The sequence below is a fragment of the Equus caballus genome, chromosome 25 (assembly GCF_041296265.1).
Source record: "Equus caballus isolate H_3958 breed thoroughbred chromosome 25, TB-T2T, whole genome shotgun sequence".
Taxonomy (NCBI): Eukaryota; Metazoa; Chordata; class Mammalia; order Perissodactyla; family Equidae; genus Equus; species Equus caballus.
The window spans coordinates 45,511,884-45,539,747 of record NC_091708.1 but is presented as its reverse complement, the minus strand read 5'-3'; the positions used below and the strand labels follow the sequence as shown (position 1 = coordinate 45,539,747).

The following is a 27,864-nucleotide window of genomic DNA, read 5'->3' as shown; positions in this document are numbered from 1 at the left end:
AGGCAGAGCAGATGAACACGGCTGGCACGGTGGCCCGTGTGGAAGGGGTGGTGTGTGCATGGGAGTTCTCCACTTTGTGTTCACTTTAAATTTTCAATAACAAGTTGAAAAAAAAGCAGGCAGGGAATAACCTTTTTCTCAGGTGGGGGTAATAACTCCATTAAGTGGATTTTTATCTCTAAGTGGTTAGTCCTCAATCAGTGTCCACTGTGGTCTCGAGGGTCCTTAAGGAGAACAGTTCTCTGTGACAGCCTGCATCTTTCAGACAGAGACTCCCCACTTCCTTCATGAGAGCAAGACGCGCTCATTGCAGGGCATTTGGAAAGGGCTGAAACCAGCCGGAAGAAATCACTGTTGCAGACCATTGATGATACCTTGTTTACAGAGATTTTACCCAAAGAGATTTTACTCACATACAAATTGGGGAGAAATTAAACACCATGATGGGTTATTTCTTCATTATAAACATTTTATTATTAATACACAAAAGTAAACATTTTGGCCACATTCTTAATGTCCAATTTGCAGTGGAAATGGTTTCCAGAGAAAATCAATATACTTCTTTTTTTAAGATTTTATTTTTTTTCTTTTTCTCCCCAAAGCCCCCCGGTACATAGTTGTATATTCTTCATTGTGGGTCCTTCTAGTTGTGGCATGTGGGACGCTGCCTCAGCGTGGTTTGATGAGCAGTGCCATGTCCGTGCCCAGGATTCGAACCAACGAAACACTGGGCCGCCTGCAGTGGAGCACGCGAACTTAACCACTCGGCCACGGGGCCAGCCCGAAAATAAGACACAAAGCTGAGCCTGAAGAGAGGTGTCTGTAACGTCCTTCTCCTTAGCTGGAAAACCAGCAGAGATTCCAGGCATCAAACTGAAAATTAGTTTTTACAACGCTTCATTAAAAGTACCAAAATACAGGGCCAGCCGTGTGGCCTAGTGGTTAAGTTTGGTGCATTCTGCTTTGGCGGCCTGTGTTTGGTTCCTGGGTGTGGACCTACACTACTTGTCAGTGGCCATGCTGTGGCAGCGACCCACATACAAAAAAGAGGAAGACTGGCAACAGATGTCAGCTCAGGGCGAATCTTCCTCAGCAAAAACAAACAAACAAACAAACAAACAAAAAGCACTCCGCCCAAAATACCAAGAATCCTTCTGTTTGGCCTCTGTTGAAATAAAAAAAAAAAGAAAAAGAACGCCTTATCAACCAAACTCACCAAAACAACTGAATTCCTCCCTTGTCAGCTGACTGTGAAGCAGGTTAACAGCGCCATGGAGGATAAAGCCATCAGGCCGAGTAACTGTTTTCGCCTCCTGACTCAGAGCAGCTGAGCACCTGCCCGGTGCAAGGAGACAGCTTCCGTGGAGCCAAAGGCACGCAAGAGGCCACGAACCCGGACAAGACCCCCGTTCTCTGCTGTGGGCGCTATCCAGGCTCGGGCTGGGGGCATCAGTCTAGCCCGAGTTGACCAACGAAACAGATGCCAAGCTCGCTGGGCTCGGAGAAGTTAATTCCGGCACCATAATCAGGCAGCGAGTGCCTTAGTGGGCCGCAGCCAATAAACTGCAGCTTCTGCAACAGTTGCTGATGAGTTGATGTAAAGTTAGACTCTGCATTTATTCCACATGAAATAAGTGCCTGCAAAGATGGAAAACAGAAATACCTTTGCTGTAACATACATGCCCATCTTCCCGGGAACTCAGTGACCGTCTCCGGCTGAAGCTGCCATCCCCGTGTCCTGGCGCCTGGGCCCCGGGAGCCGTGCGCGGTGGCCGTCCTCCTCTCCATCGTCTGCCGTCTTGAAGTTTTCAAAGGGCTTTGGTGTCTTCACCTCATCCGACGCTCACACCTAGGGTGAGTCAGACTCCTGTACGTCTGTTTTCAGATGGGAAAACTAGGGTCCAAAGGAGGCGCCCGAGGCCGGTCCTGGGCTCGACCCGCCTTGGGGGATGTCCTGGGAGGGGCGAGGTCATCAGTCTCTGACCCCACAGACCTGGCCCTAACTTTCTACGTATTTGCACAAGTCATGCAGGCTCTCCAGTGATTTATAAATTTCGTGAACTTTATCTTTTTAACATATTTTCAAGCTGGGATCTTTATGTGTTGACGGGAAAAGAAAAGTTTAGCTTGACAGGTCTAAGTGAGCACTGTGAGAAGCCGCTTGCCGTCTGGTTATGGCGAACGGAACAGATGGTTGAAGTGGAAGGAAAATGACACCCCGTCACCATTCTGACCTTTGCACTTGGTTCTTTCAGTCGTCAATCCCATTAGAACAGCTACAGAAGAGGCGATGGAAGCATTTAGCGTGACAAACACCGTTTCCACCAAGTATTAATAAAGCGCACGGCAATTCCTGAAACGTCTCCTCGTCCGCGAGCAGGTCTTTGCTTTATCTGGCCTTTTTATTCCACTCTGAAATGAAACGCTGAAAAGTAAAGTTTCATAACACTTTCCTAATCGCTTAATTTAGATGCTGGGTTGGCTTAAAACCATTAACTTCTCACTCGAAGTATATTTTTGTTTACATTTCTTTATTTTTATCAGTCACCTTTTAACTGTAGTCAATTAGAATAAACAGTTTCAAATATACAGTAAAATATATTGACATTGAAAAAAAAAGTCTCCAGGTCCAGCACACGAAATGCCAGGAGCCGTAGACATTCTGCGACCATTGCTCGGTCCCCGTCCCCAGCAGCCTGGCCTGGCGTGAACCCGGCTGTGGTCTGCAGATACCGACCACAGGATCTGTGCTCTTTACCCGCCCTAAACAGGCCCCTCAGTTAATTTCGGGGAGGGGGCATCAGGGTGGCAATACCTCTTATACGTTCATGTGAGGAGATGAGGTGCTGGTATTTAAATTTATTGCCTGACTTCCCACGGCAAGCGTATCTCAGGTTGGAAAAACCTGCCATCTGACAGTTCAGATTCTGAGCAAGAGTGAGGAGGACTCCCCCCACGGAAGAGCCTCCTCTCTGTGGAGATGTGGTTGGCGAACATCGAACATTCACCACGGGCTTTTTCCCTCTCCCCACTCACGTTCCTGTTCTGTTGGGACTTCTGAAACACGCTCATTCTTCCGGGAAAGGGGGCAATTCCTGCAGAGACACTGTGGCCCCGGGACACCCTAGGCCAGGGCACTAGACAGCTCCTAAAGTCAGGCCTCTTCCCCTTCTTTGCATTAAATGGAATGAAGCCCTGGCCCCAGGCACACACCCACCACCCCACTTCCTGGGAGGTGCGGGGGCCCTTGGGTGGGGCCTGTCTCTAGGGCTTACTCATGACAGCTGGATTTAGCAACATATCGTCCACCCAAGACTCTCCTTCCACAAGTGGGTGCACATTTGTGTCTCACGCAGCAGCTCCAGGATGCTGTGATACGCGGCTGCATGGTCAGGCTGGGTCCGCGGAGGTGCTGCACGGGGCTGCCAACGTGCAGCCAGCCATCGCTCCTCGACAGCACTCCCGCTGCAGCCCCCTTTCCAGAGAGGGTGCAGGGGAACCTCTGACCTTGGCCCCAGCACATGCAGAGTCCAACTGGAGTGTGGGGTACGGAAGTAAAAGCCGTCCCACAACGTGGCCTGTCGGCAAGCCCAGGGATGACGCGGCACAATCAAGTTTCTGTCCCGTTTGTGAAACAAGGCACGTATGAACAGAAGCACCCTTCAGCTGATGCTTAAAGGCGCCAAACTACTGCTGAAGGCACGAAAAGAGGAGGTTCCGGTGCCCTAGGCTCACGGTCTCCAAGAGGAGACTCTGCACAGGGCTCGCATTTTAACCCCAAGCAGGAGGGGAGTTTGCTCAGCGTCTCGCTGGGGACAACAGTGCCAGACCCCACAGGCAGCAGGGCAGAGTGGTCAATGGGAGGGCACGCTGCCGCCAATGTGCGTGGACACCTGGGCGTTTCTGAGTCCACCCCAGTCAGGACACACCACTTTTCGTAAGCTCGCAATGGACCAGCATGCCCCATGAAGAGGAAGGCAGGCTCCTGGAGCGTTCTCTGCAGTAAGTGAATCATACACCACGAACGTAAGCCGCCTGCTGACTGCTGTGCACGTCAAGGCAGACGTGTGTACACGTGCATTGTCCTGGACATGTGTGTTAGGTCGGCACACGCTAACCAGAGCTGATGGAAGGCAGCATGCAGGAGGCTGTCCTGCGTGCCCAGGAACCACAGGGAACGGGGCTCGTGTCGCAGAGGCCACGGGAACTTGGGAGGCAGGAAGAGGGGAAAGTGTGAAGGGTCCCGGTGTGGGGGAGACTGGGATGGGCAGCAGGAGCCGAGAGGTGCTCAGGGCCAGACGCACTGGCGGCGAGGCGGGACCCCGCAGGTCCCAGGCACTGGGTTCTCATGTCAGTTCCTGCCAAGGCCACTGTGCAGAGGACAAACTGCATAAACTGATTCATGAGCAGCGCTGGATTTATTAGCATTAAAAAAACAGTTCTTATATACAAAACAAGCTGATTTTTGTTTTCGAGTGTTAAAAGCACTCCTTAAAAATTAAATAAAATTTAAAGCATGGGTTACATGAATTGCTTTTCCTGGAAGCACTTATGTGAACAAATATTCAACAACAGAGATATCAAACACACATCATGCAGGCACTGGATGGTCCCAGAGTCCACAGGGCCCCTCGGCGCAGCGTCCGACCCAGCAGACACTGACCGTGGGCGCCGGTGCATGTCTGCATTTGGGTACCCAAGTGAATTGCTGCTAAAGCCCAGGGGTGCACAATGTGTAGAAAAGTCACTTGCAAGTGAGAATGCCAACTGCACTCGCTGCAAAGAATCCTTGCTCCAGGCCCGTCATGGCTAAATTGAAATGGCGAGTCGTGAAACTGGACAACGGGTGAAAGTGTGCCGGACAGTTGCATGTAAACGTTGTGACCAGTCAGTGCCCAGCCCCCAGCCCCCAAGATACAGGTGTCCATGTCTCTACAGCAGCCTCAGGGCGGAAGGCACAGGACGCTCTGCTCTCTCCTGTTCTGTGCTCAGACCCTGAGGGCCCTGGGAGAGGACGGGAGCAGGGAAAATAGGCCCAAGTGTGGGAAACGGTCCTTCTCGTCCTGCACACGGGGAGGCAGCCCCTCAGAAAGCCGGCCGCAGCATCTGCTCAGCTGCTGGAGCACACCCCGACTGGCTCCTCCCTGGAGGATACCGGGCTCTGCACGCCGTCGGCGCTCAAGGCGTCTGGGCACCAAAACTCGTACAGCCACTCTGCTTATTCGCTGGCACAGAACAAGAAAAGAACATTTCAAACGCACAGGTTGTCTGTTACCTTTTAGAACCGTGACTAAAAATGAAGAACAGTAGCTCCCATATAAAAAGAGGTTTACTGAGCTGTTAGAATCATGGAGCAATTGACCAGGACTGGACGTGAGACAGTAGGGGCTTCAGGACTAGACTGGAGGGACCTGCCGCCGAGATCTCCCCAGGGCTTTCTACAGGCAACAGGAGCGGTCAGTGTGCTGGCCATTGTGCTTTGCGACAGCTCGCAGTCGAAGGCTGTGACTGCAGTGTTCAGAAGACATGCTCTGGCCTCTTGGGACCAGGGGGTCCTTTCTATAAGAAGTGCGTCCAGAAATGTCCCAACAGAGACCCTGGGGGGCATTTTGGTGACTCTCGGGGCGAGGGGGCATCAACTGCTGCCTTCCTCAGGCTTGAGCTGCAGGCACAACTGGACATTCCCACCGGCGCCCAACCCGGAGCCTCAGCCTCGGGCCGTGCCGGTCAGAACCCAGACTTGCACGGAGACAGGGGAACTGCGGTTAGGAACGCCCTACAAAACCGGACAACTCTATTTTCCAAAAATATTTTTTACAACACTTTAAATAATTTACAAAAAAGCTACAAAAATCATATTTACCAGGACACGTGTGTTAAATAAAAACGTTTCATGTTAGTGTACATATGTACAGGGCCACGTAGAGTGCCTTCCAGTCTCCTCTCCTGGTCACAGCAGCGTCTCCACACATGGACGCACGCACATGTGTGTGCTTTCCACGAATGCGCTGTGGACCAGGAAGCGTCCTCACAGCTTGAGGACCTTGCCCTGCGCCAAGGGGCCGCCGCCCTCCTCCACGGAGGTGTCACTGCATTCACTGGCGTCGCTGCCCAAGGCCTCCGGGTCTTCATCATCTCTGTCCACCACCCTCCGTCTATACCGCAGGTCTAAAAGGTTCTCCTCTGCACCCGAGCTCCTCCTGTTGTGCAAATTGAGCCCCGCCTGGGACCTCCTGCTCGGCCAGTGTCCGCCTTCCTTCTTCAGGAACAAGTGCGGGCCTCCGAACAGCGGGCTGCGGCCGGCCGGGCTCTCTCGGAAGGCCGAGAAGGACGGGCCCTGCAGGGGCAGGCTCAGGGGGCCGCTGAAGAGGCCGGCCGGCTTGCCCCCCCAGGAGACGCTCTTCCCAAAGTGGAAGGCCTGCGTGGAGAGCAGCGGAGCGAAGCCCGCGAAGGGCAGGCCTTTCTTGGGGTCCAGGGCGAGGCCGGCCGAGCTCTGGCCCTGCGGCCCCTTTTCCCGCTCGCTCCCGAGGCCGCCCTTCCACGCTGCCCCTCTGCCCTCCGGGCTCAGGGCCCACGTGCTCTGTGGTCGACTCTGTGGGGCGAAGTCACCCCATGGCAGGGTGAGGCTGGCTGGGGGGACCTCCCTCTTGGCTCCTGGGTTCCGAGTCAGTGGGACTCGGCTTCGAGGGGGCCCGGGAAAGGCACCCACGGGGCCCTCGGCCCGGGAGCCGGCTTCCGCGCTGCTCGGCAGCGGCCCGAAAGCCCCGTCTGCAGCAGCAGGCTCGGGCCCCCGCGGGCTCTGGTCTCTGTGAGCGAGCGTGCTTCTCCGACCGGCTGGCGAGCCCCTGGCAGACACAGTGCCGCCGGTGCTCCTGGGTGCTGCCAGCTCTGCTCTGGCCAGGGCCACAGGCAGACCGGCCTGCTCGGCGCAGGGGCTGCTCCACCCGCCGGGGACCGAGGGCCTCCCCGCGGCCCGCTGGCTGCGTGTGCACACGCCGGGTGGGGCTGTGGCAGCGGGTGGCCCCCTCCTGCCCGGCAGCTCTGGTGCAGGCCTGGCCCCGGGGCCTGGAGCAGACAGGTCCCTTCCTTGAATTTCAGCACCGCTCACGGACTCCTTGGCCTTTTCGGCCAGAAACTTCCGAATCTCCAGTTCGATGCTGTCGTCGCTGTCCACGGAGCTGCTGTCGTCCGAGAGGGAACTGGGGCTGGGGGCCGGCCCTTGGAGTCCACCGGCTTCGGCTTCGCTGCAGAACAAAGCCGCCTCGGAGGCTCTCCTCCGGAACCGGAGGGCGGGGGGCTCGTCCCCGGGCCTGGCGCCCGTGGCCTTTGTTCTCTCGGTTTCTCTGCAGAAGACGCCCCAGGGCTTCCTTGCCGGCCTCTCCTGGCCATCGTTTTTGGGCTTTGAGAGGCAGCTTTTCAACAAGTGCGGGCTCTTGTCCTTCCAATCTTTCTGGAAGCCGCCCAGCTGATCCAGGAATTGCGTCTCGGTGGTGCTGAACCTGACCTTTTTCTTGCTCGCAGCTCTGGGGTCCTTACTCCGTTTCTTCAGCTTCCGCTTGGACCGTAACAAGTCCTTAATGGCGGTGTCCAGGTCCTCGTCGCTGTCCAGCGAGCTGCTCTTGTCGTCGGAGCTCTGTTTCTCCTCTCCGCGCCTTGCCTCGGCCGCCTTCCTGTGGCCTGGTGACACGCTGCCTCTCGCTTCCGGGGCCACGTGCTCCTCACCCAGCCTGCCGGTCCTGCAGGGCAGAGGCTGGCCTCTGGACTCGCCTTCCCTTCCGGGGGCCTCGCTGGCTTTTTCCTGGCTGGGCTGCATCTTCCCCTGGCTGTGGTCAGCGTCCTGGGCACCCTCCTTCGCCACCTCCCTCGTTTTCTTGGGTGCACACGGCTGCACAGCGCTGCTGCCTCCTCTGTGTTTTCTTTTGCAGCCCAGTGACAGGTCTAGGGTTTTAGAGACAGGGGTCTTGAGGCCACCAGCCTGGCCATTGGGGCCAGGCGACGGCAGTGGGCAATGTGTGGACGACGGGCAGGTTTCTGTTTTGGTCAGCAAACTCCCCGACTGAGCCTTCAGAGCCAGAAACGTCCGGATTTCCTGCTCGATGCTGTCGTCACTGTCCACGGAGCTGCTGTCGCCGTCGGAGCGGGAAGGCACGTTTGGGGGATGGAAGAGCGGGCTGGCGGACGGGGGTCTGTCACTGCCCTCCCTGGGGGCTGGCAGGATCGTTTTGGAAATGTCCAGGATTGCTTCGGCGCACATCAGCTCGGCGGACGTGTCTGCCCGGCACGAGGACCGGTCCATGGGCTCGCTTTTGGCAGTGGTGTTTACTGGGGGTGCAGCTTTGGTTTCCTTTGGTGGCTTGCAGGGGTGGTCAGGGTCAAGGCCACCTGGGCCAAGGTCCACGGCCTTCGTGGCCACCGGCCTCTTCTTGCTTGGTATTTTCCTGTGGGTTTCGGGCAAGGCACTTTTTGTGGAGAGGCTTGTGCTGTGTGCGGGAGGGTCCGGCCCCTTCTCCTCTCCGGGCAGCACCTTCTGCAGGGGGTCCCCGCCTGCCTCCTTCCTTTTCTCCAGCTGGTACAGCTGGATGGCCTCCTCGATGCCGTCGTCGCTGCTGGAATCAGATGCGTCGTGCACCAGGGCTGTGCTCTTGACTCGCTTTCCCCTCCTTCCGGGGCCGACGCTCCTCTTGGCTCCTCCTTTATTCTGGGCTGCTTCTGAAGGGCAGCAGGCAGTGACCGGCTTGGGGGCTGCTGGCTTCGTGCCGCCCAAGCCCTCGGGCTCAGGGGTGACCTTAGACCTGAGGCCCCTGGGCTGTGTGTTCACCTTGGCGAACCTGGGAGGTTTCCGGAAGACAAACTCCTTACAAGCTCCCGTCAGATCCTGCCGAGGGGCCTTGACAACCGGCTCTTTGCTGGATCTAAACGCCAATTTGGCCAAACTGTCATTGGGGTCTTGTTTTCTATCCACGGCAACGTCACATTTTTGGGTCTCGTGTTGCCTTTTCTCATTCAGAAACTGTTCTATCTCGGCCCGGATGCTCTGTTCAAAGGAGTCATCGCTGCTCACACTAACGGGGGAGGCGGAGCCCTGGTCCTCGCTGCTGCCCCCGTGGCTGCCAGGGACACCTCCGGGGATGCCTCCGGAGCCAGGCGCAGATTTTAGGGGCCCCAGGGTGGTGGGGCCGCTGCTCTGAGGAGGCTCTGGTTTGCACTGTGTGTCCCCGGCGGCGGCCCCGGGCGGCTGGGTGGCCCCGCTCCTGGCCTTGAGGTACTCCTGGATGGCTTCCTCAATGTCTCGGTCCACGGAGTCGTCACTGTCTGAATCCAGCACCAAGGGGCCAAAGTCTGTGGTTTCCTCCTCCCCCTTGGGGTCAAAATCAGCAGCAAGCCCACAGGTGGCGAAGGCGGGGCTGGTGGCCCGCCCCGTGTCTCGGCCTCTGTCTGCCCTCTGGCTCTTCTGCAGGGCATGCTCGGCACTCATGCCCAGGGCAGCCTGGTCGCGCTGCAGCGTGCTGATGATCATCTGCACCTCGGCGCTCACCGCTGCTCTCGCCACGCCCTCTCTCGGCTCTGAGAAGCACCCAGGGAACCTAAAGCCCCCAGGTGGGCCAAAGGCCTCCCATTTCGACTGGAGAGCAACCACAGGAGGGGCGTTCATGAGAAACATTCTAGCGGACGGGGAGGGCCGTGCAGAAAGGCGAGTCCTTATTTTCCTGCCCCTTTTACATCCTGGGAGGAGAGCGCACGTTGGTATCACGCCACTGTCGGTTAACAGCGTACACGGCCCCGGAGCAGCAGTGGGTCTGTTAGAGCCCAGCCAGCTGGGGGCCCTTGGGCCGGTTACTCGTGCTTCTTGGGCCTCAGCGTTCTCAGCTGCTGTGAAGATTCACTTAGAACACTTCCGAGCCGCCTCGCACCATGCTCGCACAGAAGCACACACGAATGTCCTTCCCCTGCACTGCGTTCTTGCTCTGGGCCTCTGTCTTGTCTGTAAGAGAAGAGAGGTTTTATTTACCCTGAAAGGTTGTCAAGGGGGCCGATGAGATGGTCTGTCAGTGCTTCACTGCAGGTTAGAGCGAACGACTGTCATGAACCCGGGCTTGGGGAGACTTCACAGGCAGGGCCGTTCTTGGCGTGAATGACAAGCTCCTGAAATAAAAAGTTACGTGATGAGCAATTCAAGAATTATCTCCCCAAACATCTTCAACGAGTCAGTTGTACCAAAGCCTTTTGATTGAAAAACGTCACATGTATATTTGCCATATGGTCTCATGGGCCCATATCATTGTTTTTAGCTAATTAGCCTAAAAGTTTCCCCAAACACAGTCACATGCCCTTTTTCATCCTGTGTGGTTACTCCACAGTTTCCGTATCTCAGAGCAAATGCGGCTGCGTCAGCAGAGCTGCTGGGCCGGTCCTGGGAACACTCAACACCTGCTCACAAACAGCCTTTACACTAAAGCCGGGACGCCGCAGAGAGGACCCCACTGCGGACTGCAGACAGTCAGAGAAACACAAGATGCATCGTACAGCTTTATTCTTCACGTTTCTCTGACCCCCTAGCACCCCCCACACTGGAAGGCAAAGCAGTTGAGACGCAAGAGGCGAGCCCTGCAGCACGGATGGAGTTCCGCCCCAAAAACGGTGCCCGGTAAGGCCGTCACCACGCTTGGAACCTCAGTGGGTGGGCTGGAACTGGCCTGTGTATTTGCTCTGCTTCCGACCCAGATCCTTCTCTACCAGGAGCCTCCTTCCTGACAAGCACATAGTCTTGTGTTTACACACCACAGTCCTTTCCAAGAAAGCGTGGCCCGGCCACCTAGGCACAGGCATGCCCAAACAGGTGTGACCAGCATTAACCAGAGGGCGTGACAAAGTCAGAAGCAAGTCATTTGCTGTGACTGATTTGTGCTCAAGAAGTGAAATTAAAATGTGAAAGAATTTATTGAAATTACTTGAAATTCTTTTCCAGTCTGGTTTCAGTTGGACAACTCAGCAATGTTTGCAAAATGTTTCAGAGCTTCGGTCTTCATCGCTCCAGCGATACTCCATAGCATCCTTGCCCACTTTTTAAGTAGACTTTTGACTGCCAGGATTAAGAGAATCAGAGACACCTAATTCAGAGGCCAAAGCTACAGCTAGTCAGTATTTTTTGGGAAAGAAATAGCATTTGTTTAAGGGCTCAAAATTAAAATTTGGAAGAACTTACCCTGAGACCAAATATAGTTAATCACAACTAATTTACCACTACGCTGGGCCACAGATCTGACACTCAGGATGGGGGTGGGGAGAAGAATGTGAAGCCATCCGCCAGTCCTCGGATTCTGGCCTCCCACTACAGCTCATAATCTCTCCCCTAGCATCGCCCTTCGGCGACATTCCCCCACTGTCACAGAGCAGTGGGGACCAACATAAGTGGTGGCGGTTCCTTCACTGGCTAGGGGGCTGCGCCCATTCTGCTGCTGTCATCCTTCAAACCGCCTCAGCAAAATTACAGAGATGATGTGACGTCTGTGTTGGCCTCGGGCTGTGAAGGGTCTAAATCGTGACTATGAACTCGGACAACAACTCTATCTCAAAATGTGGGCCGAGGGACAGCCATGCTCGCACTGGGCCGCAGAGATTCCCACACTAGGCAGCAAGGTCCAGGGAAGGGAAACACTGAACTCTGTGAACCGTGTTCACGGCTTTTCAATGACTATAGACAGAGCGTGGACTCCTAGCAAAGTTGTCTGAACTGTCAAATTACCTAGTGAAAGAACGAGGTTAAAAATTCAGAGGGCGTCTCCAGCGACAGCTTGTGGCTTTAAAACAATCAACGACATGAGATGAATCATTCTGGAAAACGCCCCTAAACTGTATTTGGACAGAACTGCGAGCTGAAGCCAGGGGCTCCGACTTTCTTGAACTGCGCCCTGCGCCCCGAGAGCCAAGGAGTCAGGTCTGGAGGGTGGCTGTGGGGACACTCAACCCTGTACCAAGGCCACGCGGTGCCACAATTTAAAACGTGGAGGGCACCTGGACATCATCTCAGTCTAGACACCAACCTCAGGGGAGGACAAAACCGTACCATCTTAACAGCCTGGCTCCCGCCACAAAATGCCCCCGAGTCCATTTCTCTCTTCACCAAAAATCAGTTCAGCTCCGGTCCTTACCTCCTGGGTGGGGGTCTCGCCGAGGCTCAGGGGGTAGGGTCGGGGTACGTGGGGGAAGCAGCCTGGCCCAGGACTGCCGGGCAGCAGTAGGGCCCTGTCTGGCCAACCTGAAGTGGGCGTGGGCTCGAATCCGGGCCCTGGCCTGCCAGAGGGTGACCCTTGACAATACCACAGCAACGTGTCCCCCAAGCAAAGTTGCGGTGCCACTGCCTGCGCCCGGGGGGCTGGAGGCAAGGCGAGTCCCTCGCTGCTGACCTTGTCCTGACCGTTCACCCCTGAGCACAGGCTGTCCCTGCCTGGGGGCCCTCGCCCCCAGTGCTGACCCTGCCAAGGGCCTGTCCTCGGCCAGGTAAGGGCGAGCACCTCCCGCAGGGAAGGGCCGCGGCCTCCACGCAGGTCGGAGCCCCCGAGGCTATGTTTCTGGGGTCCGTGGGCTCGGGGGCTGGGGCGGCGCTCCGGGACCCTCCCCGAAGCCACGCCGGGCAGGGCTGCACCGCCTTCTCGCGGCGAGGGAGGAGCGGGCGGGCCGGAAGCCGCGGCGCCGGGCCTCACCTGCGCCCCACCTGGGCCCGGCCCCGTCCCCGGCCCCGGCCGCGGCGCCGGCCCCGCCGCCTTCGAGGAACGCGCGCGCCGGGGCCGCCGGGCGCAGACGCGGGGCCGGGGCTGCCTGCGGGGCCGCGACCCCGCGCGGCCAGGTGACCGCCTGCCGTCCGCGCGGCGCCCCTGCCCGGGAGCCCGGCGCCGGCGCGGCCTGCACCCTCCGGCCCGCCCCCCTCCCCTGGCCGGCCGCCCCGGGCCCCCGCCGCCCCCGCCCCGGCGCCCGGCCCGCCCGCCCCGCCTCGCGTCCCGGGGGAGGGGGCGGCGAGGTCCTGGCGCGCCCCGCCCCTCGGGCCCAGGCGGAGGGGACGGGCGGCCCGGCCGCGCCTCCCCGCCGCCCGCCGCCCACCGCCGCCCCTCGTCCCCGGCCCCGGCCCCGGCCCCGGCGCGGCGGGGCGCGCGGGAGGGCGGGGCGCGCGGGGCGGGGCGACCCCCCAGGCGCCCCCTCCCCGGACCTACCGGCGGCGGCGGGAGGCGGCGGCCGCGCTCCGGAAGCCGTGCCCGGTGGCTGGGCATCATGGGAATGGCACGGCCGAGTTCCGGGGGAGGCGCGCGGCCCGGCCGGACCCCCGCCCGGCGAGCGCGCGCCCACCTGCCGGCCGCGCTGCGGAGGAGCCGCGGGCGCCGGGCGCCTCCCCCGCGACCCGCGACCCGCGGCCCGCCCTCCGCCCGGGGGCGGCGCCAGCCTCCGGGGACGCGCCGCCCCTCCCCAGACTCGCACGGGGACCCCAGAAATGCTCCTGCTGCAGTCGGTGAATTACTTGTTGGCGTGATGCCTGACTCCCACCCCACCCCCTGCAGGAGGCGGGGACCCTGGGGTCCTGTTGACCGCCCCGTGCCCGGGGCTGGATCTGCGCCCCTCGCAGAGGGGCGCGCTGAGTAAGTGTTGAAAGTCGGGCAGCCGCCCGCTCTGCCTGGAGGATCGCAGCGGTGGGAAGTTCGGAGCCGAGAGGGTGTGGGCTGTAGGAAAGCCTCTGATGGCCTCCTTCGGGATTCTCTTGTTGCTGTGATTCGAAGCTGCCGTGTTACTAGAAGCTCCTGCGTGTCCAGTGTCCACTGTGTGCCCGGCACCGTGCCCACAGCTCCTCTCCTCTGGGCTAGCCGAGCTGAAGTTCGTTGTCTTAAGTCTGCATGGAGCTCAAGGTTGAGCCTGGCTTCCCAGCCCTGGAAGCAGCTGGTCCCCTCTGCCCCCCACCCCCATCCCGTAGGTCCCCCGAGCTGCTTGCTACAGGGCCTGCTCTTTCTCCAGGAAAGCTGCCCAGGCCTCCAGCTGCCTTTGCCTTTGGATTTGCCAAATGCTTCTACGTGTCTGTGCTGACTGCCTCACCCTGGACTTAGAGATAAGGAACCTGAGGCTGAGAATGGATAAATTCCCTGCCCAGGGTCGGCCGCAGGGGAGCAAGGCAGGCAGGGCTCAGGCCTGTGTTTAATAGAAGCCCAGAGCTTCAGAGTATCAGGGACCTGGGATGGCATCTCAGTCACTCAGGAAGTAATCCCTGAGCACCTGAGAGTGTGCCTGCTCTGGGCCCAGCCTCCCGGGTTCTGGGGAGGATGGAGTGGAGGCTGGGAGGAATCAGGGAACCGGCTCTATTTGCAGGCCCGGGTCTGACAGGAGGAGACAGATGTTAGATAGACCGGGCCCCCCTTTCCTAGACGTCTGGCCTGGTTTGGGAAGGATGGAGAATATTGTCTTCCAGGAACCCACTGTGGGTGTAAGTTAGCTTCTGCTTCTGGCCTCTGCCCTGACTGAGTGGCCTGAAACATCTTCCCAGTTTTTTCAAATAGTCCTGAGATCTTCACCTGCCTGGAGCCCGTGGTGTCCACGTGCTGTTTGAGATGCTGGTGCCTGTGGGGATGGAGCCCGACGAGGGGAAGGGTCAGACCACAAGCAAGACACACATGCCTCTGTCTGTCCCTGCTGGCCTGCTGGGCCTGAACCAGATGTATGCGGGGGTGAACTGGGGCTTTGTTTCCTGCCTAGAATGTGCCAGAGGTTTGATAGGATAAAAAACCAGAGACTTTTTCCTGCAGGGAATGAGAAGGGCGATATTTCTAGTCTCACCGGTCTGGGGAATTTGGGGACCAAGTGTCAAGAAACCCGTGAAAACATTGTTTTAATGCTTCAGTGAATTGTTTGAGTAGGCAGTGTTTCTTCATTATAAGAGGAATACTCGTTCCCAGCTAAAAGTTTGGGAAACGGATCTAATGAATAACGTAAGCACCCAGAGATAGCGACTATAAATATTTTGGCATGTTTCTTGGCAGTTTTTAAATAGTACGGTGACGAACATCTTTGATGATATGTCTTTGGAAGCTGTCTGAGTGTTTCCTCAGGGTAAATTCCTAGAAGACACGCCAAGAGGCCAAAGGCTCGGACGCGTTTTGCCAAAATGCCCTCCAGAAACGCCGCAGAGAGTGCCATCCGCCCACCTGGCGGGGGAGCAGGTTGCCGTGCCCTGCTGCCAGCCCTGGGTCGTGTCGTTCCATTGCGTCTCTGGCCGTCTCCTGGGTGAGACGAGGCTGGCAGCACAGTGCTTTTCATTTCTTTGATGGCTGGGCGTGTTGGACATCTTTTCGTTTTATTGTTGGCCATTTGGACAATTGCCTGTACCTGTTCTTTGCCCATATTTTGTTTTCTGTTAGCTGTATGTCTTTTTCTTACTCTAGAGCTTTTTATATTAAGGATTTCAGCCTACCGCTGCCATAGACTCGTGCAGATCACATTTGTTTTTCAGTTTGTCATTTTTCTTTTAACTTTGGCTTTAGCTTTCTGTTTGCTATGCACAAGTTTTACATGGGCATGTAGCCAATCTATCGAGTTTTCTTTTATAGTCTCTGGCTTTGGGGTAGGGCCCCAAAGGGTGGCTTTCACCAGCTGTGATTTCATAAGCGTTCACCAGTCCAAGGGCTAAATTTCAAAATGAGAGAACAGTTTCAGACATGAAGGGGCACGAGTCAACGCTCTCTGTGGAATTAATGCCGGAGTGTGTGAAGGGTAATCAACAGTTTCTCGAAGGAGAGCGCTTTCTTCTCTCCTTTTTGAAGCCACTGACCTTCAGATGTATATCTGTGTGTGTATGTTTACATATGTATGTTTAGATTTACATTTTTTAACTTTAAGGGGCCTCACCTCCTGTGCCCTCTGAGGTCTTTGTCGGAGGAACAAGAAAAGGCGTCTGTTATGCTCCTGTGCGAGGTGCGTCGGAGACTCAGTTTCCCTCTAATCAGGCTCCTCACTGTGTGGGTTCGGGGCCTCCTGGCATCAGCTTGCAGGTCGCCTTCCCACTGTTCTTGCAATAGACGCATCTGCCATCAAGAAGTGGGGACCCCTGCTCTCCCCCCGAGGGAGCAGGGACCCCCAGCATCTCTATGCTCAGCCCCGGGCTGATGCTTCTAGAACACCAGTCAGTAGCTCTGCTGTCCTCCAGGCGGCCAGCAGTGGGGTCAGGGACAAGAGCAATGGGCTGGGTAGTGGACACGAGGGCCTCCGATCTGGCTCTGGGGCCCTGTGCTGGTCACTGCTCCCCTCCGGCCCTCCGTGTGCCCTTCTGTAGAGGGAGCGGAGGGCCCACCTCGCGTTCCTCTCCATATCAAGGAGAGAGATCTCTAGACAGCCGGCTAGGGCCCGGGGGTGTTAGTGAGGGAAGCCAGAAGGCCCTGGATTTGTGTCTAAAGAGTTAGTGACACCCTCCTAATTAAAGGAACTCAGATGAAGGAAGGCACGATGTCCCCCCACACAGAGGAAGTGTGATGGGCGGGAGGACAGCGTGGCCTCGCTGGCATGTCTGTGAGATGTAAAGTGCGCTGACCCCGCTTTGAGGAATCTGTCCTGAGGTTGTGCTCACGCTGTTTGTACAGGTGCCTCTCTGCAAGGCCTCTCCTTCACTCAGCAAAGCAAAAAGCCCTAAACGGCCAACCGGAGGGGACAGTGAAACAAATGATGGGGTGCCGTCCTGCAAAGCCTCTTTGGAAAGGATGAGGTGGGCACGGGAGCAGGTCAGTGTGAAGCCTCATCCTCATGTGCTTTCACACGCGGGTGGCGGGCGTGGCAGATAACCCGCTGCGGGCAGAGCGGATGTGCAGGTTTGTTTTTTCCTCCTGGACCTTCGAGCAGCCGTTAGCTGCGCGATTCCCTCTGGGGAGCGGCCTGGGGTGGGGGGCCAGCAAGGAGATCCTCGTCGTTCCTGCTGGCTTCTTTATACTCTTTCAGTTTTTAAATCACGAGCCTTGCTTTCATATATAAAAAAATTAACTCATGAACTATATAATGGAAATGTCTGAACGTTCACGTATGCAAATGCAGTCGTGTCCATACCCTCCCCAGGGCCAGGCCCAGGTCACTGCCGACTCGATTCAATGTTTGCGAATTCTGTTTTTGCAAAACAGTTTTTAAATGACCTTTCACGGCCTTATTCAGTTTTGTTTCTTGAGTGTCAGGTTCTCAGAATTCTCCTGGCACGAACTTTACCCACTTTGTCACTTAGCATTTCAGGGCACAGCTTGGCTTTAAGGTAGTCTGTTTATAAGGTGGCATTCTAAACTGGAGCACAAAAGAAGCCTCTTGAGGTGAAATTATTGAGGAGGGCCCAGTGTGCGTCATGAATGGAAAATGAGGACACGTCGCCTCAGATTTATTCAAAAAAGAGTGGGATATTTTCCAATGCAAGATTTAAGGGAAAAATAATTTTCTCTGGTTCTTTGCAGAAAAGCAATTAGACAAAGGCCCTTATTCTTATTAAGCAATTTTGGGAAGTTTGCTCCTGTCCTTGGAGAGCCCAGTGGTACCTGGGGGTGGCACCCGGAGGTGACCGGGACTGGGGGCTCAGGGCTGGGATGGTGGGGCCCCCCTTCCAAGGTGGGACAAACATATGGAGAAAAGGCAAGAGCGACAAAAGGCCAGCAGAGACGGGGCACCTTAGGCCCTGCTGAGCTCGGGGACAGGAGCCTCACCTCAGGTCAGTCCTGCACAGACTTGAGAGGAAGTGTGTGCAGGAGGTTAGCGAGGAGCACCCTTGGGATGTGCGACTGGGCGGACGGGGAGCTGGCTGTGACGTGGATACAATGGTGGCCTCAGCTGAGATGACCCCTCAGATGGTCCCAGTTGGGGCAGGTGGCCGGGCCTCTACACCCCTCCACGGGGGCCACTGGACATGGGCTGCCCTGGGGAAGGAGGGACCTCAGTCCAGGCATGTCCTCTGGGCTGGGACACAGCCTCCAGGGGTCTTAGCTGTGGCTGGTGCAGGCTGCACTCCTGGCGCCTCTGCCTGAACGGAGTCTGGGTGGCCGCCCTGTGTCCACCACACACTGTCTAGGACTCTAGTCCTTTGGAAGTGACACTTGGATCTTATACCTCAGAAACCCTGCCGGCAGCTCGCTCTCTCCATATTTCAGGCGAAGAGTTCATCAACTTGTTAAATCTTACTCGGAAATTTTACCCAAACTATATTCAGTGGAAGAGGCTGCTGAAAATATGTCAAGAATTCGTAAGATTGTAAGACTTAGATATAAAAGTCTGAAATAGAATTTTAGCCATCAGGATTAAAATGATGGCAAATGCGACGAAAGAAACAAATTCTGGCGAAGCTCGTCACGAGGAAGCTTTGCGCTCTCGGTGAATGAATGTGGCGCCGAGTGAAGATGAGAAAGTTCACACTCGAGTCTCAGAAAAGTTCTCCAAATCTGTAGAAACGATTCTATTTCGATTTCCCTTTGGCAGAAAGGAGAGAGCATCTACTGCACGTTCGCCGAGTTTTGGAACAGCAGTACGGAAACTTTCTATTTCTGCACAGAGACCTGCTTGCATCCTGAATCACTCACTCTCCGTCTGAGGTGTGGGATGGTCTCCAGTGTCCTCAGAGCTCGATAAAGGGTCCTGGTTCCTTGTGTGGACATCAGTGTGGTGCCGTTGGAGAGAAATAGAGATGCTTGGACCATCCAAGATGGAAAGGAGTTGAAAGATGACCACGGGGGAGCGTGAAACCATTGCTCTTGATTCCAGAAGGCGCCATCTAATTTTAAACTAAAGCAAACTTCAAAAATATCCCCCATGACAACACTTTCCGTGTTCTCTCTCGGGAATAGTTCTCTCTGTTACATGACTAGGAAAAATGTCTGCCCGCTTTCCTCTCAGCCACGTCCTGAACTTGTAGACGCAGAAGAGGCCAGAGGTCTGCGGACCAAGATGGGGACCCACTGGGCCCCTCGGAATTGGGGGGAGACGTGGGAGGCGTTGGTGTGGGCTTAAGTCCGTCCTAGGGTGGGCTGCCTCTGCCGTGCGCGCCCACCCACGGGACCCGTCTTCCTTGCTGGTGGTGGGTCCAGCAGGAGACCGTCCCTCCCCAGGTGGGTTCTCGGGGCCAAGCACAGAGGCAGCAGAACCCAGGGGGAGGAATGAACCGGGTGGGCACAGAGCCGGGGGCAGCGGGTTTTTTTCTCTCCCTTGAATCAGAAAGTCAGACACAGCTTTTCCCCAGGAGTCTACCTTGTCACTTACTGTTTTAGTTTTCGACCGACAGCGTTTCACTCCCCTGAGTGTGAGGGGCGAGCGTGTTCGTTCTTAGACGTGGGTGGTACAGTGTGGTCGTCCACCTGCCTGACCCCTCTCCCCCGACGTCCAGGACGGAGGGAAGGACAAGGGGAGCTGCTCCCGGCAGGCCCCTGTGGAGGTGGCCTGTGCACGGCGAGAGCCGGCAGGGCACAAAGGTGGGCACACTCCGGTGAAACGACTGCCCAGCTGGTACCTTCTGCTCTGTCGACGAAGCAGGACGCGCCCCCTCATAAAGAGCAACTGAACTTTACACCCACTTCTGAAACCGTGGTCTCCGGTAGCAGCGGCAGAGGGGTTGCACAGCCTCACTGCTGACGGCAGGCGGAGGTTGACCAGTAAGACAGGTGTGGAACCTAGACGCAGTTCCTTTCTCAGAGTGGAATCCAGAGAGAGAAGCTTCAACCTGGCCACACAGGACCAGCGTATACAGGTAGCTAGCTCAGTGACTAGCTGCTTGGGGGAGTTAATGGCTTGGGCAGAGGTGACCTTGCGTATCACTCCGTGTAGTTCGTGCACCTCGAGAGAGCCTCAGGATGCCTAGCGTCGGCCCCAGCCTCAAGGCACACACCACAGGAGACACTTCCGTGTGTGCAGTCGGGCTGCGCATCAGGGGAAGACATCCCAGGAGATGAGTTCTACCGCGGAAGGCTGGCTGGGAAGCAGGTGGTCTGGGCAGAGGGGGAGGAGGCAGCAGCCGGCAGGCCCTGTTGGATCCCAAGCCGCTGTTATTATCTGCAGTCTCTGTCGTCGAGGATACAAAGGGACGGGAGCGCCATTCAGACTCTGGCTGAGAAGCTGCTCCTGTGTGCGAGTCTGGAGCAGAGTGTGCTGGCACAGTCTGAGGTCTTCAGGGCCGCAGGGCTGCTGCCAATGCGTCTGTGGCAGATGAGGAGCTCCTCCGGGCACGGGCCCTGCTCTCGCAGCCACCTGGTACCCTGGGCCTCCTGGAGAAGCAGCGCTGCCCCCCAGAGCCTCAGCCTGTAGAGGCGAAGCCGAGAGAGAGTGAGTCTTACAGGGGGTCCTGCTCTGTGAATCTTCCCTGGTATCTTTGCTGAACTGCTGGGAAAGAACAAAGCTGCGCTTCGCACTTAACACCTAGAGAAAGCAGAGGCCTCTCTGTTGTGAGTCTGCTCGGTCTTCCCAGGACACCCATAGCCCGTCTTGAGATGCGGGCTGCAGAGGAAGTCACTCCAAGTGTCGTCTGAAGACTCCCGTCCCGAGCCTTTAGAGCTGTGGAAGAGCAGGAACCAAGAGGGGAAAGTCTGTGACTGAAAAAGGGGAGGTGCTTAGTGAACATTCTCTCGAAGAACCCAGAGCTGAGAAACTAGGTGGAGGAGGCGGTCACTTCTCGAGAAACGTCCAAGCAAAGACTCCGTCCCTCGGCTGGAGGTGCAGATGAGAGGACAGAGCTGCTTCTCGGGCGGCCCGTCCCTAGGGGGTCGAGAGACCCTGGGCTCTGAGGACAGGCCGACGGCAGAGAGAGAATGGCCTTCCCCAGACCCAGGAGTCATGTCGTGTCTTGGTAAAAATGGTACAAATTTAGTAAATGTGTTACACTCTCGACCCTGCCGGTACCTCTAGTTTTCTTACCGCTGGTGTCAGGGCTTCATCAAAGGTCTCAAATGGACGGAATAACGTCATCCTGAGGCCTTGATCCCAGGAGCAAGTTTACCGCGTGCCACGCCGCTCTGGTTCTGCATCGGCTCTCCCGCGCAGGAGCCCGCCTCGCTGCTCCAACCCGCAGCCTTCGCCTTGGTCCTCTGCCTCAAGGGAGCTCACAGCACCATCCTCCTTCCCTGGAGAGACGGGCTGGGGACGCTGTCCTGCCGGCCACTCCTGAAAGGAGTTAGTGAGTCGAACTTGCGGAGCTCCGTGTATGGCAGAGGTGGCAGAACCTGCGCTGGGATAAAGACACTCATCGCGATGGATCGAAACTCATAAGTAGGTTTTAATCTATGAGTTCGCTGTCGGGAACCCCAGCTGGCCGCCTGTGGAGGAGAACAGGAGTCAGTTCCTTACCTGGAAGACAGGCCAGTGAAGGGGAAGGATTCAGCATCTTCCCTGCCTTTTCCATGGGCGCTGTGCCACGGGGGAGCCGAATCGCACACGAGAGAGTCTTTTTTATTAAAGTGTTCCGACTAATAAAATGGAATGTCAGGAGCAGAATATCACCATTCTGCAACTCCCTGGGAACTCATGAGCGTAGGGAATGGCAGCTGCCGACCCCCACACAGGGGACGATCAGACCTTCTGGGCTCCTGATGAAGAACACGGCAGCCCCAAGGGCTGGCCGAGGGGGCGGGGCTTGTGTGATGGAGCCCCTGGCCCCGGCTGCCACCCACGGGAAACCGGCTGGATGGGGCCTGTGGAGTGGCAGGCGGAGGAGGCGGCCGGCAGCACCCAGAGCGTGGGGACAGCAGGGCCCTCGCCGGGTCACTTGGAAGGGAAGGCAAGGACGGAGAAGGCCCTGGTGTGTTTCACCAGCATTTCTTTCCCCCTCTGTCTGCCAGGGACGCTAGGGGGTCTTCTCAGAGCACCTGGTGGGGTTCCTGGAGGGAAAGCCCTTGAGAGTGTGGGCCCCCCAGACCGTGGCCCCAGGAGTTTCTCTCTCACGATTGCACACTCAGCCTGCAGCACTTTCCCACGATTCCCATCAGTGTGTCTGCTGGTTTCTGCTCAGCGGCTTCTGCTCCCGGTGAGCAGACTGGGCCGCAACTTTCTAAATTCCCTGATTTCCAGGTTTCGGGGTGGCAGTTTGCCCTGCGACCTCAGTTCTCTGATGGGTCTGAGAAAAGTTGTTGTTTCTGTTTGTGCAGTTTTCTTGTTCTGAGGATGGGGTGACGGCCTCCTAGCCCTTTACATGTGGGAGCTGAGACCAGAAGTGTCTCCTCTGCGAGTCGGTGGTGCACCTGCTGGATCGGGTCTCACACTTCCAGGGCTTCCTCTCCTGTTTTCTGCGTCCTTTCTTCTGCTTACTTTGGCCGTGTGCTCCTCTTACTGGATTTTTAAGAATGAACGGGGCTCTGAGCCCAGGGTGTGTCGCCTGGCCCCTCCCATCCCAGACTCTGCTGCAGGAGGAGAAGTCTGGAAAAGGAGGGCAGCCAGGAGTGTTTCCATGCCTGCCTAGTTGAAGTATGGGGCGGGCTGGTTTTTTCAGGGGAGTCTTAATCCTGGGAGGGTTTTGCAGATTATCTGGGAAGCCTCCTCCCCTTACGAGGGAGGGTCTTAGCCACCACATCGGCCCTCACAGGTGCCCTAACTCAGGTCCATGACTTAACCACAGTGCCCTTGACGTTCAGAATCATGGTCACTACCCACAAAATTGTGACTTGTATCTATAACAAGACAGGTTTATTAAGTTGGGTAATAGGTTTTCTTTAACAGCAGTAAAAGTAAAGAAGAAAAAGTCAAGAAGAACTGATTTCTAAGGGGCGAGAGTCCCTTACTTGGGAAATCCCCTCGTGCTGGGCCTGAACGCCCTGATGCTGAGCGGTCCCGTGCCCAGCAGGCAGGAGTTCTCTGCCGGACCCGTCGGAGCCTCGCGCCAGCTCCAGACTCCCCGCTCCCCAGGCGGCCGCTCCGCTTGACCAACACTGACCTTTCTCTGGGCAGGTAACCCCTCGGGCATAGTTGGTCCTGTTTTAGCTCCAGCGGCAGCTGTCTGCGGTCTTGCTGCGAAGGTCTTCAGTGATGGTCAGTCCGTCCTTGGGGGCCGGCCTGGAGTAAGCTCAAACCGCCCATTTCTTTCTTTTTTTTAAATTGAGGTCGTAATAGTTTATAACATTGTGAAATTTCAGTTGTACATTATTATTTGTCAGTCACCATATAGATGTGCCCCTTTACCCCTGTGTCCACCCCCCAACCCCCTTCCCCTCTGGTAACCACTAATCCGTTCTCTTTGTCCACGTGTGTGTTTATCTTCCACAGATGAGTGAAATCATACGGTGTTTGTCTTTCTCTGTCTGGCTTATTTTGCTTAACATAACACTCTCAAGGTCCATCCATGTTGTTGCAAAGGGGATGATTTTGTCTCTTTTTATGGCTAAGTGGTATTCCGTTGTATGTGTATACCACATCTTCTTTATTCATTCATCAGTGGATGGGCACTTGGGTTGCTTCCACGTCTTGGCTGTTGTGAATAATGCTGCAGTGAACATGGGGGTGCATGAGTCTCTTTGTATTACTGATTTCAAGTTCTTCGGATAAATACCCAGTAGTGGGATAGCTGGGTCATATGGTATTTTTATTTTTAATTTTTTTGAGGAATCTCCATACTGTTTTCCATAGTGGCTGCACCAGTTTGCATTCCCACCAGCAGTGTCTGAGGGTTCCCTTTTCTCCACGCCCTCTCCAACGTTTGTTGACAAAGTGCCCATATTTAAGCAGCTCTTAAAGTGACTCTGAGGTTGGGTTGATGGCACTAGTTAGGCGTCCCTGGGGGAGACGTCCAGCGGGGCTCGGCTCCCCTCGACGTCCCCTGGGATCTGGAAGGAAAACCTGCTGCTCTGTGCAAGGCCACGGCGAGGGGCTCAGGCTCAGAGAGGACCTTCTCCACCTGCACCCGGGAGACCCCGGGGCGAGCCTGGCAGAGCCGGAGCGCTCGTTCAGAAAGCCAATAAAACTTACAGGAAGCCCGTCGTCCGTGGGGACCTCTGCGGAGACCGAGGGTAGATCGGGGGGAGCCGGGGACTCCGGCGGGGCGGCGGGGTTAGGGAGGCGATGGCTAAAGGGCGTGGGGCTTCTCTCTGGTGGTGTCTTGTGGTGTCTCTTCAGCCCGCTGTGGTGCTGGCTGCACTGTGGTGAAGATGCTGAAAGTCGTTGGTTTGTACGCTTTAATGGGTGAATTGTATGGTGTTTGAATGATTTATTAAAGTAAGCAAGTAAGCAGACCCCTCGGACCGGAGCTGGAGGGTGCCACTGGCCCTTGCTGTGGGGCCCTGGCAGGACCCCCCGTGCGGGCCTCAGGGAGCGCTGGGCAGGAAGATGCCCTGCCCCTCTCCCAGCCTGGGTGAGATGCCAGCAGAGGAGGGGCCGGGAGGCGGGAGGCGGTGCCCGCCCTCACCGAGGAGCAGAGGTGGCAGCTGCAGGGTTGTGGCTTCGGTGTCACCTCGATCCCCGTCAGTGGCTCTGACTCGGGAGGAGCCTTCCCTGGCCCACCAGCCTCGGTCTTCTGGGTGCTGTGTGCGTGGTTACCCGCAGCCCCAGCAGAGCGGGGGCTCAACGCTGCAGGGTCATCCTCAGAGCCGGGCACAGGCCCTTGACTGGAGGAGCCCAGCAGATACGGACGGAAAGCAGCAATGAACTCGTGAAACGCTTCCTTACGCCTTCTATGTTGCCAGAGCCTGGGAACGGGAGCCCTGCCCTGCTGCCCGGGAACCACCATGTGATGGGGAATCATAATGGTGAGAATCGGCCCCTAGGGCTGAGGTGAGTGCTCCAATGAGGCGAAGTGAGGTGAGGCTGGGGGAGCTCGGAGCAAGGCGTGTCCAGGTTTTAATCGGAATGCAGTGAGGAGCCACAGAAGGGCTTTGAGTAGCAGAGCGGCAGGACTAGAGTTCCACTCCCTGTCTGGGCTGCTGACTTGGGCAGGGTAGCCATGTACAGGTGTGCAGGTTGCTCGTGGCACGAAGGAAGAATAATTCACCAGAAGGTCCTGTAGGAGCAAATGGTGACCCTGCGGGAAGAAGGAATGGGAGGCACAGGCTAGCGGAGAGGATGGAACCTAATCAGATATTGGTGGAGTAGAGAGGTTCCCAGAGGGAAAGTGTGGTTGGGAGAGGAGCACACCATGGTGGCCTGTGAGGGAGGGATGGGCTTCACAAGGAAGAAAGAAATACGATCTGAAGGAGAGATCACGTGCTGTGTGCTGAGGGGAAAAGGGCTGTGAAGAAAAACAGGGTGAGGCCGGGGAGTGAAGGTAGGAGGGACGGGTGCTTGTTCAGGGGAGGCATCTTTGGGGGGGTGACGTCAGAGCCGGGCTGAGTAGGTGGGAATGAGCCACGCCAGTGGACGGGGACGGGTTTCCCTGCAGGCCGCAGAGGCGGTAACGTGTCTGGGTTCCGGGACGCGGAAAGCAGGCCGGGTGACGGGATGTAAGGGGCAGGCAGGGTGCTGGAGGCCGCGGCAGGAGAGGTGGCCGGGCCGCGATAGGCGGGTCTCGATTTTTTCTAAGAGCAGTGAGCTGCTGTTGGAGGGTTTTATTTCAATAAACCTTTTATTTTGAAATGACTTCAGATGTATAGAAAATTTTACAAAGTATTACAAAAATAGTACAAATAGTGCCCTTATATCCTTAACCTAGGCTCCCCAAATGTTAACATTCTATCCCGTCTGTTTTTGTCCTTCTCTTCTCTATTTTTTTTTGTAGACGAGAGTAAGTTGCAGCCATGATGCCGTCACCTGTAAAGAATTTTGCATGCATTTCCCAGAAACGAGGACGTTCTCCTACCTAAGCGCGGCACAGTGATAAGGATCAGGAAATGAATGTGAACACACTGCTGTCACCTGCTCTTCAGACCTCGTTCACGTAGCACGGATGGACACAGAGACGTCCTTCATGGCAGAAGAAAACCTCTCCCCCAGCCCGGGACCCGCTCGGAGGTCGCCGGCAGCTCTGATTCTGGGCCCCTTTGCTACTTTAGTCAGTTCAGTTCCTTAGTCTGTCTTTGTCCTCATGACCTTGATGTGGTTGAAAAGAATCAACAGGCCCCAAATGGAGTCACTTATGCTGAACCCACCCAGGCTTGACACCTCACCTCACGGCAGCTTCAGCCTCTCCCAGGGGTGGGATTTTAAACCAGCCCCTCGGGAGTTCCCTGACCAGCCCTAAGGAGGGAACCTGCCTGACACGGCGGCCTGTCTTCCCCTGGAAGAAGGCGGCCTTGCTGAGATGACCCACTCTTCCACGTCGTCGAGGCTTCCATCTTGTACAGCTGCTCAGAACGCCTGTCTCCTTGCTGGGGGCGATGCTGCCCACTTATGAATCGCCGAATAAAGCCAATTAGATCTTTATGTGTACTCGGTCGAATTTTTGTTCTCTGACAACGTTTTTGAAGCTTTAGGCCAGTTATTTGGCAGCACACCCTTGATTTTTTCCTGTTGATGCTTCCTTGTGGTCAGAGTGAGCTGTGCACGTGTGCCAGGAGCTCCAGAGGAGGGAGCTTGTGCCCTTCTCCGTGCCTTCCGCCAGGAGCACAGGAGCGCCATTGCTGGCGGTGGGGATGTGGATCGCTTGATGGACATGGTGTGAGTCACGAGTCTCCGCTGTGAAGTTACCCATTTTCCCTTTGGAATGAATAGGAATCTTGTCGGGGAGAGACTTTGGGACTATGTAAATATCCTGTTTCTCACCATACTTTCGCCCACAAGTATTAGCATCCGTTGATGAGTGTTGCCAGAAAAAAATATTACCATGATGATTGCCAAATGGTGGTTTTTCCAAGTCCATCTTCTATCTTTACCAGTTTTGGCATTCTACATAAGACTTTCCCTTCTCCCTTTGATCCGTGCACGTCTGTGTGTATATAAGTATGGACTCATGGGATATTATTTGAGTTTGTGTGTTATAATTAGTTCCTATTAACTTTTTTGTTCAACTTGTCCTAGATTTGGCCAGGAGGATTTTGGACAGTTTTGAGAAAAGAAGGTCACAATTAGGTTTTAAAAGGATCCCTGTAAACCGCAATGAGATCCTGCTACACGCTTGCTGGCATGGCTGCAATAGAAAGACTGGCCATACCAGTGTCGGGGAAGGTGTGGAACAGCTGCCACCCTCAGACACTGCTGGTGGAATCGCAAAAGGTGGGTGCAGCCACTTTGGGAGGCAGTTGGGCAGTTTCTTGTGAACGTGCACTTATCATGGGACCCAGCAATTCCACTCCCAGGTACTTACCCAAGATAAATTAAAATGACGTGTCAACGTAAAACCTTTACGCCGGTGCTCACACTGGCTTTATTCATAATAGAATGAAGTGGGAAACAGCCCTGTCTATTGGCTGCTGAATGGGTTATGGAAATTGTGGTATTTCCGTACGATGGAAGATGCTCAGCGCTAAAAGGATCAAGGACTGGCAGGCATGATGTGGGTGAGTCTCAGAAACATTCTATCACGTAGGAGGAGCCAGACACAGGAGAAGAGCGCTGTGCGATTCCATTTATATAAACTTCTAGAACTCGCAAGGTGACAGAAAGCAGGCCGATGGTGGTTTAGCGTGGCAGGAAGGGGAAGGAGGAGCTGACTACGGAGCAGTGGGAGGGCAGCGCTGGGCGATGGAAGGTTCTCCTCATGACCGTGGGGGCGTCCCATGGTGACTCCTCGTCAGAGCGCACGGAGCTGTGCTCCACAAGGGTGCGTTTTACTTCATGTGTGTCATATCTTAATTCTCCCGACTGTAAGAGGGTAAGAAGCATCCTGTGATTCTTGTGGGATCACACTCGAGGGCAGAGTGGCAGCTGACAGGTGGTGGCGGGCTCAGACGCTGGGTTGGTTTTGGTGGAGAGCTGGCAGGATGGCTGAGTGACTGGAATGTGGGGTGAGGGGAGAGAGGGAAGGGTGGCCCCTCGGGCCTGGGT

At 56.2% G+C, this 27,864-nt stretch overlaps 2 protein-coding genes across 9 annotated transcripts; one reads left to right on the top strand and one right to left on the bottom strand.

Annotated features, from left to right (window-relative positions):
- Positions 1-4,399: 4,399 nt before the first annotated feature.
- Positions 4,400-13,383, bottom strand: PPP1R26 (protein phosphatase 1 regulatory subunit 26). Of its 8 annotated transcripts, none has more exons than XM_023629292.2 (2): positions 13,206-13,383; positions 4,400-9,982 (listed from the first exon to the last, which is right to left on the bottom strand). In XM_023629292.2, the coding sequence occupies exon 2, from the start codon at positions 9,659-9,661 to the stop codon at positions 6,029-6,031; it is 3,633 nt and encodes a 1,210-aa protein (XP_023485060.2). In that variant the 5' UTR covers positions 9,662-9,982; positions 13,206-13,383; the 3' UTR covers positions 4,400-6,028. The 8 variants fall into 8 exon arrangements, with proteins under 8 accessions (XP_023485060.2, XP_023485057.2, XP_014591623.3 ...); XM_023629289.2 differs by having other exon boundaries at positions 4,400-10,143; positions 13,206-13,376; XM_014736137.3 differs by lacking the exon at positions 13,206-13,383 and adding an exon at positions 10,950-12,603 and having other exon boundaries at positions 4,400-10,143.
- Positions 10,826-26,304, top strand: LOC106782575 (basic proline-rich protein-like). Its single transcript, XM_070250898.1, has 3 exons — positions 10,826-10,837; positions 12,499-13,625; positions 25,661-26,304. The coding sequence occupies exons 1-3, from the start codon at positions 10,826-10,828 to the stop codon at positions 25,668-25,670; spliced, it is 1,149 nt and encodes a 382-aa protein (XP_070106999.1). The 3' UTR covers positions 25,671-26,304.
- The last annotated feature ends 1,560 nt before the right edge of the window (positions 26,305-27,864 follow it).

Excerpts from the sequence above, each read along its gene's own strand:
- PPP1R26 (XM_023629292.2), bottom strand. The coding sequence starts at position 9,661 with ATGTTTCTCATGAACGCCCCTCCTGTGGTTGCTCTCCAGTCGAAATGG.